This window comes from Sciurus vulgaris (genome assembly GCF_902686455.1).
Source record: "Sciurus vulgaris genome assembly, chromosome: 12".
In the NCBI taxonomy this organism is placed as follows: domain Eukaryota; kingdom Metazoa; phylum Chordata; class Mammalia; order Rodentia; family Sciuridae; genus Sciurus; species Sciurus vulgaris.
This window is the reverse complement of record NC_136473.1, coordinates 80895320-80909484: the sequence shown is the minus strand read 5'-3', so window position 1 is coordinate 80909484 and position 14165 is coordinate 80895320. Positions and strand designations below refer to the sequence as shown.

The 14165-nt window shown below is 43.6% G+C and overlaps 2 protein-coding genes across 2 annotated transcripts in view; one reads left to right on the top strand and one right to left on the bottom strand.

The window, feature by feature from the left end:
- Positions 1–1159: 1159 nt before the first annotated feature.
- LOC306641893 (alpha-1,3-mannosyl-glycoprotein 4-beta-N-acetylglucosaminyltransferase-like protein MGAT4E) overlaps positions 1160–14165 on the top strand; it is a 91590-nt gene continuing 78584 nt past the window's right edge. Inside the window, exon 1 of the mRNA XM_079107241.1 lies at positions 1160–1181. The gene's annotated coding sequence lies outside the window, so the exon portion shown is untranslated. The remainder of the gene's footprint in view (positions 1182–14165) is intronic.
- KDM5B (lysine demethylase 5B) overlaps positions 4879–14165 on the bottom strand; it is a 73840-nt gene continuing 64553 nt past the window's right edge. Inside the window, exons 23-27 of the mRNA XM_079107230.1 lie at positions 12415–12900; positions 10856–10967; positions 8882–9036; positions 7177–7497; positions 4879–6653 (exon numbers count right to left, since the gene is read on the bottom strand). Coding sequence (XP_078963356.1) covers positions 6516–6653; positions 7177–7497; positions 8882–9036; positions 10856–10967; positions 12415–12900 — 1212 coding nt within the window. The 3' untranslated portion in view covers positions 4879–6515. The remainder of the gene's footprint in view (positions 6654–7176; positions 7498–8881; positions 9037–10855; positions 10968–12414; positions 12901–14165) is intronic.

Here is a 14165-nt window from a genome sequence, read left to right as displayed (position 1 = left end):
AAGGAGCTGGGAAGGTAGCGCAGTGGTAGACTGCTGAAAAATAAGGAAAAATGACTGGAGCCTTAAAATCCCTAATAATCTCATTAAAGCTTGCCTAAACTCACTGTAGTTTACCTCCTTCTGGGCAACCTGAACAGGACCAACCAACTTACATCAACGTGGTCAGAGGATCCATGGCACTTACGGAAACTAAATGGTGCCATCTGGTGGCCAAACCTGGAGTGGCAGCCAGAGTTACCCTAAGTCTTGTAGTGGCTCAAAGAGCGCATGTTCAATCAGTGAAAAATAATCACACTGAGCTGGGGGCTTGCACACCCAGGCACATCACCTCTAAATCCCCCTCTACTTTACCTTCTGGATAGTGCTTTCCCTCAACTCAACGGCAAGTCCTACAGGTTCTTGGAGGAGCTTCAAGCGAGGGGGTGGGTAGGTGGTGGGAGAAGCTGGATAGAAATGGGGAGAGCAAGGAAAACTGGGTCTCACATCCACTGTGACCTCTGCTAGCCATCCAAGGCGTGGCAAAGTCCAGAAGATTGTGCCCAGCATCTGCTTCCCCCTGTGAAGCTGCCTGAGGACACCAGGGGTATCTGGTAGGAACACACCACATTACTGGTTATGTTTTCAGTCTCAGTAGGGAAAAGAAAGTGAGGTATTTGGCCCGTGGAGACAGAGGTGGGGGGGTGGTCGTTCCAATGCTGAACATGGATGCTAGATTTCAGACATCTCGAAATCATAAAAGCACCTCCCAACCAGGGCCATGACCAAGAATCCATCAGTGATTAAATCCTCGTTCACATTTGTCCACTCTATTCCCTTCAGGTTGGGAGAAAGCAGAAGGTGGGAGCTGGGACAGAGAAAGGAAGCAAGATCACCAACCTGAGGGCCCATATTCTTGGTTCTTTGAAACCTGTAGAAAGTTCTGAACAAGGAACCTGCAAATCAAACAGAGCAACAGGCTTTGCCCTTAGAAGGTTCCTAAGCCAGATGTGGTGGTGCACACCTGTGATCCCAGCAGCTCAGGAGGCTGAAGCAGGAAGACTGTGAGTTCAAAGCCAGCCTCAGCAAAAGCGATGTGCTAAGCAACTCAGTGAGACCCCAACTCTAAATACAAAATAGGGCTGGGATGTAGTTCAGTGGTTGACTGCCCTTGAGTTCAATCCCCAGTACCAAAAAAAAAAAAAGTCTCACCTGATTCCCAAAGTTCACCTCTCCTAGGACTGTCTTGGCAGGTTAATCATTCTCTTTAGTTTTCACACCTGTGAAATAGGGAAATTGGGCTCTTTGCTACATACACCCTGAAAGGTCATCTTAAGGAACAGTAGACCATGAAAGATGATCCCTCAGCATTAGAACACAATTCCAAGCACACCATAACTGCTGCTCCAGAGGATTTACCTTATATTTAATGGCAGTTGTCTCCTGGGAGCTTAGAACATTTTACAAACACTGGACCACATGACTTAAAAATACAGATTGACCCAAATCCTATTTCTGCATTCCTTCTCTAACATGTGCAGTCAGTCTTGGCCTGCTGAGCACTTGAAATCTGCTCCGGTGCTCACCCCCAAACTAAATTTTTAGAGTTGAATGCATTTATGATTTAGGTTAAAATTAAATGTAAATATTTTCATCCTTTATTACTGCAGTACTGGGGATTGAACCAGGGGTGCTCTATTATCGAACTGCATCCCCATCCCCTTCTATTGTTTGAGACAGGGTCCTGCTAAGTTACTGAAGGTATTACCAAATTGCAGAGGCTAGCCTCGAACTTGCAATCCTTCTGCCTCAGCCCCCTGAATCACTGGGATTAAAAGCATGCACAATGCATCCAGTTTCTTTCAATTGTTAAGATAACCTGTCCTCTGGTATGCTAAAGGGGTTTTCTTTTGTGTGTTGCAGTGTGTGTGGGGGGGGGATACCAGCAAGGGGAATACAGAGGATGGCAGCTTCTAGCCAAGGAAGTTTGCCAGGAGCTATAATTTTTTGGTGTATTTTAAATAGAGCAAATAATGTTTCCTCTGAAAGGCTTTTTGGCAGTGGGGGTGGGGGGGTGGGGGGGAGGGTGCTGGGATTGAACTCAGGACCTCACATGTTAGGCAAGTGCTCCACCATTGAGCTACATCCCCAGACCCAAAAAGGCAATTTTTAAATTTCTCTGTTCCTACTGAAGGAAAAGCAGAAAGAATAGTTCTTTGGCCTCCACTCACCTGAAACAGATCAAATGATCTCACCATTCCAATTCCACTATCAAAAGACAGTAGTTCTCCTGAAAATTAAAAACACACCCAAACTCACAAGATCATAGCCCTTCATTCTTATGTAACTAACCCAGAACCATAACAGGGAGCTGGATTATCCGTTCTGTTGTTGGCTAGCTTTAAATATTCCATTTACACTAAGGAAAATGTACAGGTGCATTCCCATGTAAGCAGTATTGAAACATGAAAATCTGTTTACATAAATTTAGAAGTGAGATATATACTTTACAAATTGTTTATGCCTTAAAAATGGATTTACAACAGTATTGCTTTATACAATTTTTTGTTTAGGCAGCTTTCAGTAACATTTCTAATACAAGTTACACAAGAAACCTCTCAGAGAATGTTAGGAGGCTTAAAGAGCCGTGCACAGAGGACTGGGAACAGCCAGCCACCAGGGGTTAAGCCATCACTATGGTGCTTCTTAGACACTCGTTGAGGAAGGACCTTGGCCCTTAAATGGATCCGACACTGAGATCTTCACTGCTTTCCTCAGATCTTCTTCCCAACAGGTAGCATTTCATCAGAAGAGAATTCAGTTTTATGCAACATCATGGCAGGGAAAAGCCAATGTAATGTAGGCTGACACCTAGTACACACTAGTATATGTAAGCCTGTTACTGAGTGACCAGCTCTGACTCCGGTAGCAGGCAGACTCAAAATACTTGCTAAATTCCATTTCCTGTTACAGGGATAGAACACCTGTGATCCATTCCAGACTGTTGAGACCCAGGCAGGTTGAACCCAGAAACACCCATGGGTACTAAACACCAATCAAGGCCTGTTTCAAACCAGAAGCAGATCTTAATGGACTGCCAAATATCCATCAAGATGGTTAAGTGGGGTGGCAGTGGTGGGAAGGGTAGAGAGTCACTACAAAAGGGACTTCAGAGCACAGTCCTGGTAGGTGGCAGAGAAGCCAAGTTTTAGCCCCTCCCAGATTGGCATCTGCTCTCAAGTTTATCTTCCGCTGATACCCAAAGGCCTGTGTTGCTTTTTATGGTGGGTACAATGGCAAACTAGGTGCATATACTTCTGCAAAAATTGAAGACTCAAAGCCTCAAGACCTTCCCATCTCATTTTCTTAAGCTCTGCATGTCAGAATGAAGTAGATAAACAGGTCTGTATCAACCTCCACTGCCAAATAGCACCTCTGCTTTAGGTTCACCTTGAGATAGAAAAGTGAATACTACCTCAGAGGGCCGCAAGGAAGTTGGCGATAAAGATGATAACCTCCCTTACAGCTAGTCCAAATGACACAACATTTTTTTTTTCCCCAGGCTGGGGGCTTGCATAAGCGAACTTTATTCTATCTAAGAAATCCCTCAAGTGGGACACAGTGGCACATGCCTGTTTTCCTAGCTACTAGAGAGGCTGAGGCAGGAGGATTCCAAGTTTGAGGACAGCCTCAGCAATTTAGCAAGACCCTGTCTCAAAGTAAAAAATAAAAATGGCTGGGGATGTGGCTCAGGGGTTAAAGTGCCCCTTGGTTCAATATCTGATACCAAAAGGTGGTGGTGAGGATGTAAGCTCAGTGGCAGACCACCCCTGGATTCAATTCCCAATACTGCAAAACATAAATGAAAATACAAAACAAAAAAGGCTGGGAGCACATTCAGTGGTTTACCAGTTGGGGTAGGGAAAAGAAATAAAGGAGAAATCCCCTAGTCTGATCTGGAAGAAAAGGGGACAGCCAAGTCACGAAGGCAGGGTGGCAGCACTCCTCAACTACACATTGGTGCCGAGGCCCCCAGACTCACTCTTCACCCACTGACTGTCCCCTGGCTCAGGCTCCACCTCCCTCAGTCCTTTTCTCTGAGCTCAGGGGGCTGCGGAACTACTGAGATGGAAACTCAATTGTCAGTTTTTATGTGTCTTTCTCATCTTTCCCGTAAATTCAGAGGTTATTAGAGTCCAGGTCAGTTTCACAGTCAATGCACAATATGATTTTTAGGTAACAAAAATTAGTCTGTGGTCACACTGGGTACACAATGGAAGCCACAAACTGGAAGGCAAATGTAGTCTGTTCACTTGCAGTGTTTGACAGCGTACAAGGCAGGAGGAGTACGGCAGGAGAACTGGAAGAAAAAAAGCCGGGTGTTGTCATTTACTATCTGTAACTTGAGCTTTGGCATAAAAAAGACCAGTGGTTCCCACTGGGGAGCGGGTGGCTCAAATACACACTGCCCATCTTTCCCCCGCACTCAGAGATGGGTACACTACCTCACCAGAGGCCACTGTTAGGGGTTGTGCACAACCTACAGGTAAAGAAAAACTACTGGGGCTTTGATGACACCGGGGCGTGCTTATACTAGACGGGTGAAACTCTCTAAGGCAAAGGCTTTATTTTCGCAGCAGTCTCTTTTTTTTACCCTTGCAATGCTGGGGGTGGAGCCCAGGGTCAGGTGCATGAGCTACACCCTGAGCCCCAGCAGTGTCCTTGTTCAGCATGCTTTCTCCATGGAAGGTGAGGACTGGGGCAATTGGTATCCTGGTAAGTCGGGGTTGAGAATTTAGATACTAAAACGGCCAAACCACTGTTAATCCAGATTGTGCATGGAAACTATTCTTTTCTTTTGGCCCATAACGCCCATGAGACAAGGAGAGACATCACAACAACTGCAGGAAAACTGACTAGGAGTCATTCTTAAAGAGATTTAATTATTGAATTGCATAAAAGGGGGTAGTAGTACATTTAAATCTCTGCTACATCACAAACTGCTTTTTGTTGTTGTTTCATTTTATTAAAGACCCACTAGTTCTACCATCTGCAGGTTTATGGCTATAGAATATGGGGAAAAAATATTAGCAAGAGGACAGGAAAAGTGAGCAAGAGTTTGTTGTGTTCACCAGGATGCCCTCTCCACTGCAATAGAGAGCCCTTTAAAAAGAAAAGGAGGGAAACGGCATGGGCAGTCCACACCCAGAAACCATCCAGCTTCAGATCCAGAGTCAGAAAGAGACAGGAAGGAAACCAGGAAGGCAGAGCCTGGGTGTTCACAAGTTCCCTTCACCTGTAAACTAAACCCAAGTCCTCTATGCAGATGAAACTTCCTTAGATTTCCTTCCAACATCTGAACCCTAAATCAAGTTTCCCTGTCAACTGAAATATAACAAAGGTGTCATTTCCACAAGGAGGACTGACTTGAGGATTGATTCACCAACATTCTGAGAGAGCTGACTGAAATAAAGCATGGCTTTGAAGACTGAGGGGTCCTTTTGGTGGGGCCTGGAGGCATATGACCCACTAAAAAAAAGAGCGGGATGCAAAAGAAGAAACCCCCATGTTGTTCACAGGCAAACACCCACTGCCACCACAGCCTGGCTGGGCAGAGGTCAAGGCAAGCGACCCCTACTGGTTCTGCAAGCCCACAGGCAGAGGGGCAAAGGAAGCTGTCATCTAATGGCTCTAAATAACCAGCATGTAGTATAGTATTAGGACCAAGGATTTATTCCACAATATAAACTGCAACATTTGATACAAGCTACCAAAAAATAGGGGAGGGAGGAAGGGGCAGGGAGAAAGCCAAAATACAGCTGTGGCAATTACTTACAGAGCAGTCTCTTTTCTACATCACTAGTTCATCAGTGACACTAGAAACTAGACATTTGCGTTCTGTACATCAACCAAATGCTAAAGCACCAACACACTGTTCAGGAGTTTGTTTTGTTTTGTTTTAATTCCAGCCACTGAAACCAACATAGAAGTTATTGCTCAGATAAATAAACCTAGTCTACCAGAGAAAAGAAAAGTGGATAAAGAAAGGAAGAAACAAACAAAAACCCCAAAAGTGGAAAAACTTAAAATTCCCCAATGTGGTAACAGAGTAAACAAGAGAAGGATTCCTCAAATGAGGATTTACTGGAATTTCTGATGCCCCCTCTGGGCACTGAAACTGAGTTGGAGTCTTAATCCGGTAAATCCCAGACAGAGGTACAATTTCAATGCTGTACATGAAAAGGTGCAAGCTTCGATGCCTTCCAAATTGGTGGAAACCCCTGCAAAAAACAGTCAGCGTTTCAAACCTCAACAACCACAAACAGCTCTTAAGGAAAAAAATACAAAAAGTGTCAAAAAATTTTTTTAGTTGTTTTTTCTTTTTTTCAAAGAGTTCTGGAAAAATGATCCCATGAGGAATAGAAATAGCACCGTGTGCAGACTGGCTTGAACACCAGTCCTGTAGCTTTGCTGAGATTTGAGGAAATCTTCTTGGTTGGAGTCCTGAATTACATTAAGTGGGGGTGTTTGTTTTGTTTTTACTTTCGGCTTGGTGCGTCCTTCCCAGTACAGCGCACACAGATGTAGTCTTCTTTCTCTGCCATCTCTGGAGAAACACCAACACAGACCTGATGAAACCACTGATTGCAGCTGCCATCACACTGGACCCAGTCCACCTGGTTACAAAGAGCAGGAAGATGGGGTGTTCAGAGGAAAGAATGCCATTCAAAATTGGGCAGGCCAGCCTCAAGATATTCAGGCCATTTGCCATTAATGGCCACCGTCCCACCTCTGGCACAACAGCTAAGCCAAACGAGTGTAGCTGGCCCACCAGCCAAAGCAACCGAGTCAAAGTCATCTTCAAGTCGTGACTGCTTTGGGGTTAAGACAGTGCTGCCCTGTGACAGTAAGCAAAAGGGCATTATGTCAGCATCCCTCCCACCTTCTTAGCGCCGGGACGGTGAAAGCTGGAGGAGCAAGAAAAGGAAAAAGGGAAGAACGAGAGTTTCTTCAAGAAAAGGGAGAAGAACCAGGAACGATGGTAAGAGCAGAAATATCAGTGGGGGGAGGACTGAGCAATCCATTCAGATCAGCTCAAAGCAGATAAGCAGAAGAGAAAGCCCCAGCGAGATGAGGTCTAGCTTACAGGGTTTCTGAGTTAAGGGAAAGCACGTCCTCTATGGCCCAAACCTCACTGACCTCATCTCCTTCTGGCTGCAGGCAGCTCGCAGCTGGACAGATGGCATCTTCATCCTCAGAGTCTTCCTGTTCCGAATAGGACGTGTCTGAGGGCAGGGAATGAGTTTCGGCAGAACGAACTAACTCATAGCTACGCTCTCTCTCTAACTTGAAATTGTTCATGTCCTTGGGGTGGCTCAGTTTGATTTTCTTCTTTTTGGGGGTCCTCATTTTTTTAACTCGATCCCATCGTTCACTGGAGAGGCCTTCTCTCTCCAGGCGTCTCTTCAGTTTTCTCTCAAGACTGTTGATTCCATCTTTCTTTCCTCGGCAGCAATCGCTCTGGGTGGGAGATGAGCAAATTCAATTTTAGCCTATAGTTTGCCTACTACTAAAAATAGTGAAGCTAAAGAAAATATGCAAACGAGCCTTGCATGGTGGCGCATGGTGGCACATGCCGGTAATCCCAGCTGCTTGGGAGGTTGAGGCAGAAGGATCACAAGTTTGAGGCCAGTCTGGGCAACTTAGCAAGTCTTTGTCTCAAAATAAAAAGGGTTAGAGGTGTAGCTCTGCAGTTGAGTACTGCCTGACATGGGCAAGGCCCCAGATTCAATCCCCAGTACCAAAAAAAAGACAAAAAGGAAGAAAAAATATATGAATAAGAAACCAAATGACACCGCCTCCCCCATACATGGTGAATATCCTGCATCATAAACATCACAGGACAAACATTTGACTTTAACTTCCTTCCCTCCTCACTGTTAGTACTACAAAGAACTACAGAAAAACAAAATTAAAGAACAATTTGTCTTCAAATTAGTCAACCAGCACCAGGAGATGCAAGATCCTCCCAAAGATTCTTTTCACCAAATCTGTGAGTGATGGCTATTTAGGTAGCTTCTACCTGGGTGTTTATGTCTATTCTTTTAACCTGCTGGCTCCTAAGGAACCGGGTTATTAGTTCTTTCTTTAAGAACATGCACCCCCACCCCTCATAGGAGTAAAGTACATTATCTGAACACAATCAGTAATGGTGCTATACTATTTGCTATCATAGTGAAAAATAAATTCTGAATGCTGCTAACAGCCTTTGTATAATCTTTTATGAGATTCTTCCCTAATATGGTTTTAGTCTTCCGGGTAGGTTTCTATCTTGACTATATTTTCAGAGGCCTTAAACGTGACAGGTCAATTAGTTCACTAGAAGGAAGCGAAGCAATGCCCTTAACTAAGCTAAGAAATAGGACATTGTAGAGAACCTGTCAAGTAAACTGGCATTCAAGATGAGCATCCTCAGTTCTCACACCAGCTGCCTTGTTAGGTTTGGGGGAGTAACGAAAGCTTTGTTCAATATTGACTGAATATCTTTGCTTTTTAAAATCTTTATAATAAAAGGCCCTCTCAGCTGTAATTATATTTTCTTCTCTATAGGACTCCTCTGATAGGGCAAAACAATACTACCTCTCACTATTATCACGTGGTAATGATGAGACACACACCTTGCTAAAAAGAAAAAAAAGGAAAAAAAAAATTCACACAGTACCTTAAACAGGACCCTGAAACAGGCTGAAAGCCCAAACTGTAGCAGATGGGTGTCCGGTGCCTAACTTCTTACTGACAACCTTAAGAATGAGCTGTGAGGCAGACACTTGGCCTTTCTGTGGATCAAAGATACCATCTCTAAGCCTCTGTGACTCTGTTGCCCCCAGCAGCCTCAGACACTCACCTTTTCACTGCTGGGTCTAACTGGTGAGCTTCGGTCAGTTTGCTGAGCAGGGCTTGGCTTTGCAAGTAGAGTCTGGTAAAGTTCCTGAATTTCAGGAAGGGATACCTGGAGCAACTGGGCTTCCATCAACAGTTCATTCACTTCTGGACTGATGCCTGTTTAAGACCAGACCCAATCAGAAGGATGACCATAAAGAGTGTTTCTTTCACACATGTGCATTTAAGTCTGTGAGATTTACAGAAGGACTGCCTCTCATACCACTTCCACCCTCTATTCTCCTTAAATGGCATTCAGTTCAAGCTAGGTCCACTTAATGTGCCCAAAGCCGCAATGTTAACACAGCCCAAACTAGATTTCCTAAGACTTCTGATTACTAGTGAAGTATTAATGACACCAGAATCTTCCCTTTGCTAATTGCTACTACAGAAGATGCCGCACCTCTGCCCTAACAGCTTTTACTAGAAAACATAGAAACAAACTGCTAGCCCAGGGCAAGAATAATTTGTGTGGATCAAAGGGCTCTGACCACATGACTAGATGCACACTGAGAAGAAGTGCATCTAGGTAATATTAGTTAAGTGCATTAGGTAATGTAATAAGAGAGTCATGACTAAGGCTCAGGATTCCAGCTGCAGCTTTAGGCAGAACCATGGGGTAGTGATTTATAGGTAAGAAAAAGGAAGTAAGCCAGGTATGATAGAGCACACCTGCAACCCTAACTACTCAGGAGGCTAAGGCAGAAGGATCACAAGTTCAAGGTAGCCTGGGCAACTTAGCAAGACCCTGTTTCAAAAGAAAAGAAATTTTTTTTTTTAAAGGGCTGTGTGTGTGAGCTGGGGACATAGTTCAGCTGGTCGCATGCTTGCCTACCACATGCAAGACCCTGGGTTCAATCCTCAGCACCTCTGCCCCAAAAAAGGCAGAGGGGTCAGGCCTGGGTATAAATTAGTGGTGCAGCATCTGCCTAGCATGCATGAGGACCTGAATTTAACCCCCAATAATGGTGTGTGTGGGGGAGGGGTTGTTTCAAATGTGGATTATCTCTGAGATCCTCCTTAAGTCTCTTAGGTAATATAATATGAGAGTCCATGACTTAGCATCTGACTTAAATACTTGGTGTTTAATTATTAGTTGTCATGGGATTGACCCTTTTGTCCCTGAAAGCAATGAAGAAGGCCTTTCTGTTTCCTTTGCACTTATAAACCTTTAAAACCTTTAAATATTATCCCTTTCCTATGTAGTGAATGCATAGTAACCCACATCCTACATTTAACAATAAAGTTCTGCTGGGTGTGGTGGCACATGCCTATAATTCCAGTAACTTAGGAGTTTGGGATCACAAGTTTGAGGGCAGCCTCAGCAACTCACAAGACCCATAGCAACTTAGTGAGACCCTGTCTCCAAATAAAAAATAGAAGGGGTAGGGCATGGTGGTGCACATCTGTGACCCCAGCTGCTCAGGAGGCTAAGGCAGGAGGATTGGGAGTTCAAAGCCAGCCTCAGGAACTTAGGGAGGCCCTAAGCAACTCAGTGAAACTCTGTCTCCAAAAAAATATATAAAAAAGGGCTGGGGATGTGACTCAATGGTTGAGTGCCCTGGGTTCAATCCCTGGTACCAAAAAATAAAAAAATAAAAGGGGTTGGGGATGTAGCTTGGGTTCAATCCCTATTCCAAAAAGAAGAGAAAAAGGGGGATCAAGTTGGGTGTTTTTTTGTTTTGTTTTGTTTTTTCCCTACCACTGGGCTATACCCAAACCCTTTTTATTTTTTAGTTGGAGACTGGGTGTCAATACATTTCCCAGGCTAGCCTTGAACTTATGATCCTCTTGCCTCAGCCTCCCTAGTAGAAGGATGAAGTTTTTTATGGTACCTGATCACCTGTAACAAAGACTCAGTGCAAGATCACCTGTTACTCTCCAGCCCTAATAGCAATAGGAGAAGTAGTAGTAGTAATAATGATAATGATACACAAACCATGGAGAGGGATACAACTCCGTCCAGTAGAGAAGGGAGAGTGTAAATATGAGGTCCTATTGTCCCAGTCATCAGGCAAGGAAAAGGATGTTGTACCAGGAGGCTGAGATACCTAATGGAAGAAAAACATCTTACAACAAGGCCTTTTCAGGATTAAAGATACTGGCACCAGACTAAGGAAGAACGTAGCTTGGGTTATCAAACAGGCAACTGGGAAAAAAACAGACTGATTCTCCCCAACTGAAGAGCCTCCTGGTGTCTCTGAAATGACCAGCTTAATTCTTTGTCCCAAAGACCAGGCCTTTACTCTTCCCAGTTTTACTTGGACTGATTTCAGAGAGGTGAAGACGACTACTGGGAAATAAGCCACTTTCTCTGTGTGAGAACAGGTGCTACAACCCTTAATCCTTATGTGATTGTCCTTATTGAAGATAAGATACAATAAACGCAGACAAGTACCCCTTCAGAACAGACCAAAGGAGAATCTGTCAAAATCATTTACAACCAGCTTCCTATCTTCCTCTGTGTTTAAAGAAGTAGGAAAACACTCGTTTGACCATGATTTGATAAATAACAGTTGTGTCCTTTACCTTTATTGATAGCAAACCCTGTGTTCAAAACACAAGCGACTCCACTGTAGACTGCATGAATAGCTCTAATTTATCTATGCAGTATTTAACTGATTATTTGCTATGTGCCAGGCACTGTATTCATTTTTAAAGACTGGAAAGAAATAAAAACACAAAAACCAAGGAAACACATATGACAAAGGCATTTTTTTTTTGGTCCTTAACCCTTAATCTGCTGAAGATTTAATTCATTTAGTTCACATGTCTGTGTCCATAATGGCACAAGAGCATTGTAATTATCTCTGATAAAGAAATACATACTAGATTTAAAAGTCAAATTATAAGAAGACTGACTGTTGGCATTCTGATTGTGCTTTCCTGATATCTTCACATTCTTCTCCTACACCCTCAGTGGAGGAAGACAGAAAATGGCCCACCCTCTCCCAGCAATAGTCAGGGAATCTGGCTTTTGGTAGAAAGAATGCACACAGTACTGAAATCCACAGCCTTTCTACTGAAGAAAAACAGGACTCCAACACTTCCAAAAAGTCTTCTTCCCCAAAGGCTCAAAAAACAGAAGGTAGGAAGCTCTTCCCCTTTCTACTCAGTGAATTCCACGAGGAGGCAGGGAGGCAGTCAAATTTTTAGTCAAACAACAATTTAAAATACACACATATATATATGCATGTTAAATACACATTTGACTTGCCAGACATATAAATGGAAAAATTAGTTGTTTATATGAAAAGGCGAACATGTGTTCTGTGGAACCAGTGCCTAGGCAACAACTATTAGGAGCAGAGGAAACTGAAAGGATGTGGCAGATGTGCATGGTTCTTCAAGCAGGAAGCTGTAGGTGCAGTGAATGCTGGTAACACAAAGTGATTACCAAGGGAACAGTGACAGCAGAGTTAGTGACACCAGAGTTAGCAACACCAGGTTCAGGAGAGAGGTACAGAGATTCCGATAACCTGAGGAGTCCAGACTCACCTTGTTAGTCTCTGACACCTGTCCTGCTGAGGCTTGCCATCTGCTATACAACAGTCCTGAGCCCACTCGATCTTGCACAAATTTTAGATTCCCTGACGAAAGCAGTTGCTGGGCTCTGTGTTGCCAGTTCACGGTTCTTTCAATCATGTATCGAAGTGCATCTCCCTCAGGAAGGCGAACTCGGATACGCTGCAGGGAGGCCAGTAAGGGCAGAATTTTCTCTAATGGAGGTTTCTCTGACCTCCGACAATGGGGACAAAGCCAGATTCGAAGGCTTTGAGAAATACTGGGTACCGCCACACAGCTAGTGTGGAAAGCATCCCTGCAGAGTTCACACTGGATCATTGGGGTAGCTGGGGCCTTCTGACATAGGCAGACTTTCATCTCCACATCTTGGGCAGGTGACAGCAACTTCCCTTCATTGGCGAGTCTAAGAGACTGCAAAGCTTCCATTTCCCTCAGGCGAGCTTCCCCAAGTGTTGCCATCTGAAAAGGAGTTAACAGTAGAGGGTGGTGTCATACAGAAACTATCCTCCCCAAAACTCAAAGTCCCCATAGTTGAGAGCAAGGGCTCCACAGTAGTTTATCTACATTCAGAAACTGGTTTGGCCTCACACTGTAGTGCAAGGGATTGTGGGCAACCTACTCCACTGTGGCTAAATTTCTGCATGTGTAAAATGGAGATGAAAACAGTGTGCACCTCACAGGACTACAATAATGATTAAAAGTGGTATGTGAGACAGATCACTCTGCCTGGGGTCTAAGAAGCACAGTGTGAGCAATTATACTTAACATACATCATTTAAAAGCTCAACGTCTACATACATTTATCTCCTAGAAAATTTACTTCTCTGGGAATATTGAGATGTTTTATACTCCATGCATGCTCATTTCTGAGGCTCTCCATTTGTTTTCAGTCCCATTAGCTTTTGGATTCTTCTAGAAAGGTACCTGAGATAGAGGTCTCTTTGACCAGCCATTACACAGTACTAGTCTATGTTTAACTGCTCTTCAATGCCAAGGTCATCCTTGTGTGTTGAGCACAGCAATTATAGGCAATGAAACTAGATCCCAAAGAGAGCGAGAGAGAAAAGAGAAAGAGAAAAGAGAAAGAGAAAGAGAGAGAGAGAGAGAAAGAGAGAGAGACCACTTAACCACAGATTTTTTCTTTCATTTTTATTGGTACCAGGGATTGAACCCAGGATGTTTAACCACTGAACCACATTCCCAGCCCTTTTTATTTTTTATTTTGAGGCAGGGTCTCACTAAGTTGCTTAGTGCCTTGCTAAACTGCCAAGGCTGTCAGGCCTCTAGTAAATAAGCAAGTACAAGCATTACAGATTTATTCTATGCACCATGAAGTAAAAGCAAAGTCTAAAGGTGGCAAATTCAAATTTATAGCCATGTCAGAGCTGGTCAACACCTCAACCAAAAGCTAGACAGACCATTAAAGCCCTCCTCTAACATATTACTGAAATAGAACAGATACATGGAGGGAAATGAATTTAAAAAAAAAAAAAAAACGCTATCAGTTGCTATATCAGAACCTATTCTGTTTTCCCAATTCTATTCCCAAGTCCTCAAAATGTTAATCTGTCACAGCTGAAACAATTCCCAGTGATCATATCCACTCCTCTTCCTTCAGTCACATGGTGAATTATAAGGCCAGAATGAATTATTGTCTCTTTTTGGGTTGGGGAAGAAAATGAATATGAATATGAAAAAGGGGCTCAAGTAAAAATAGTTTTAAA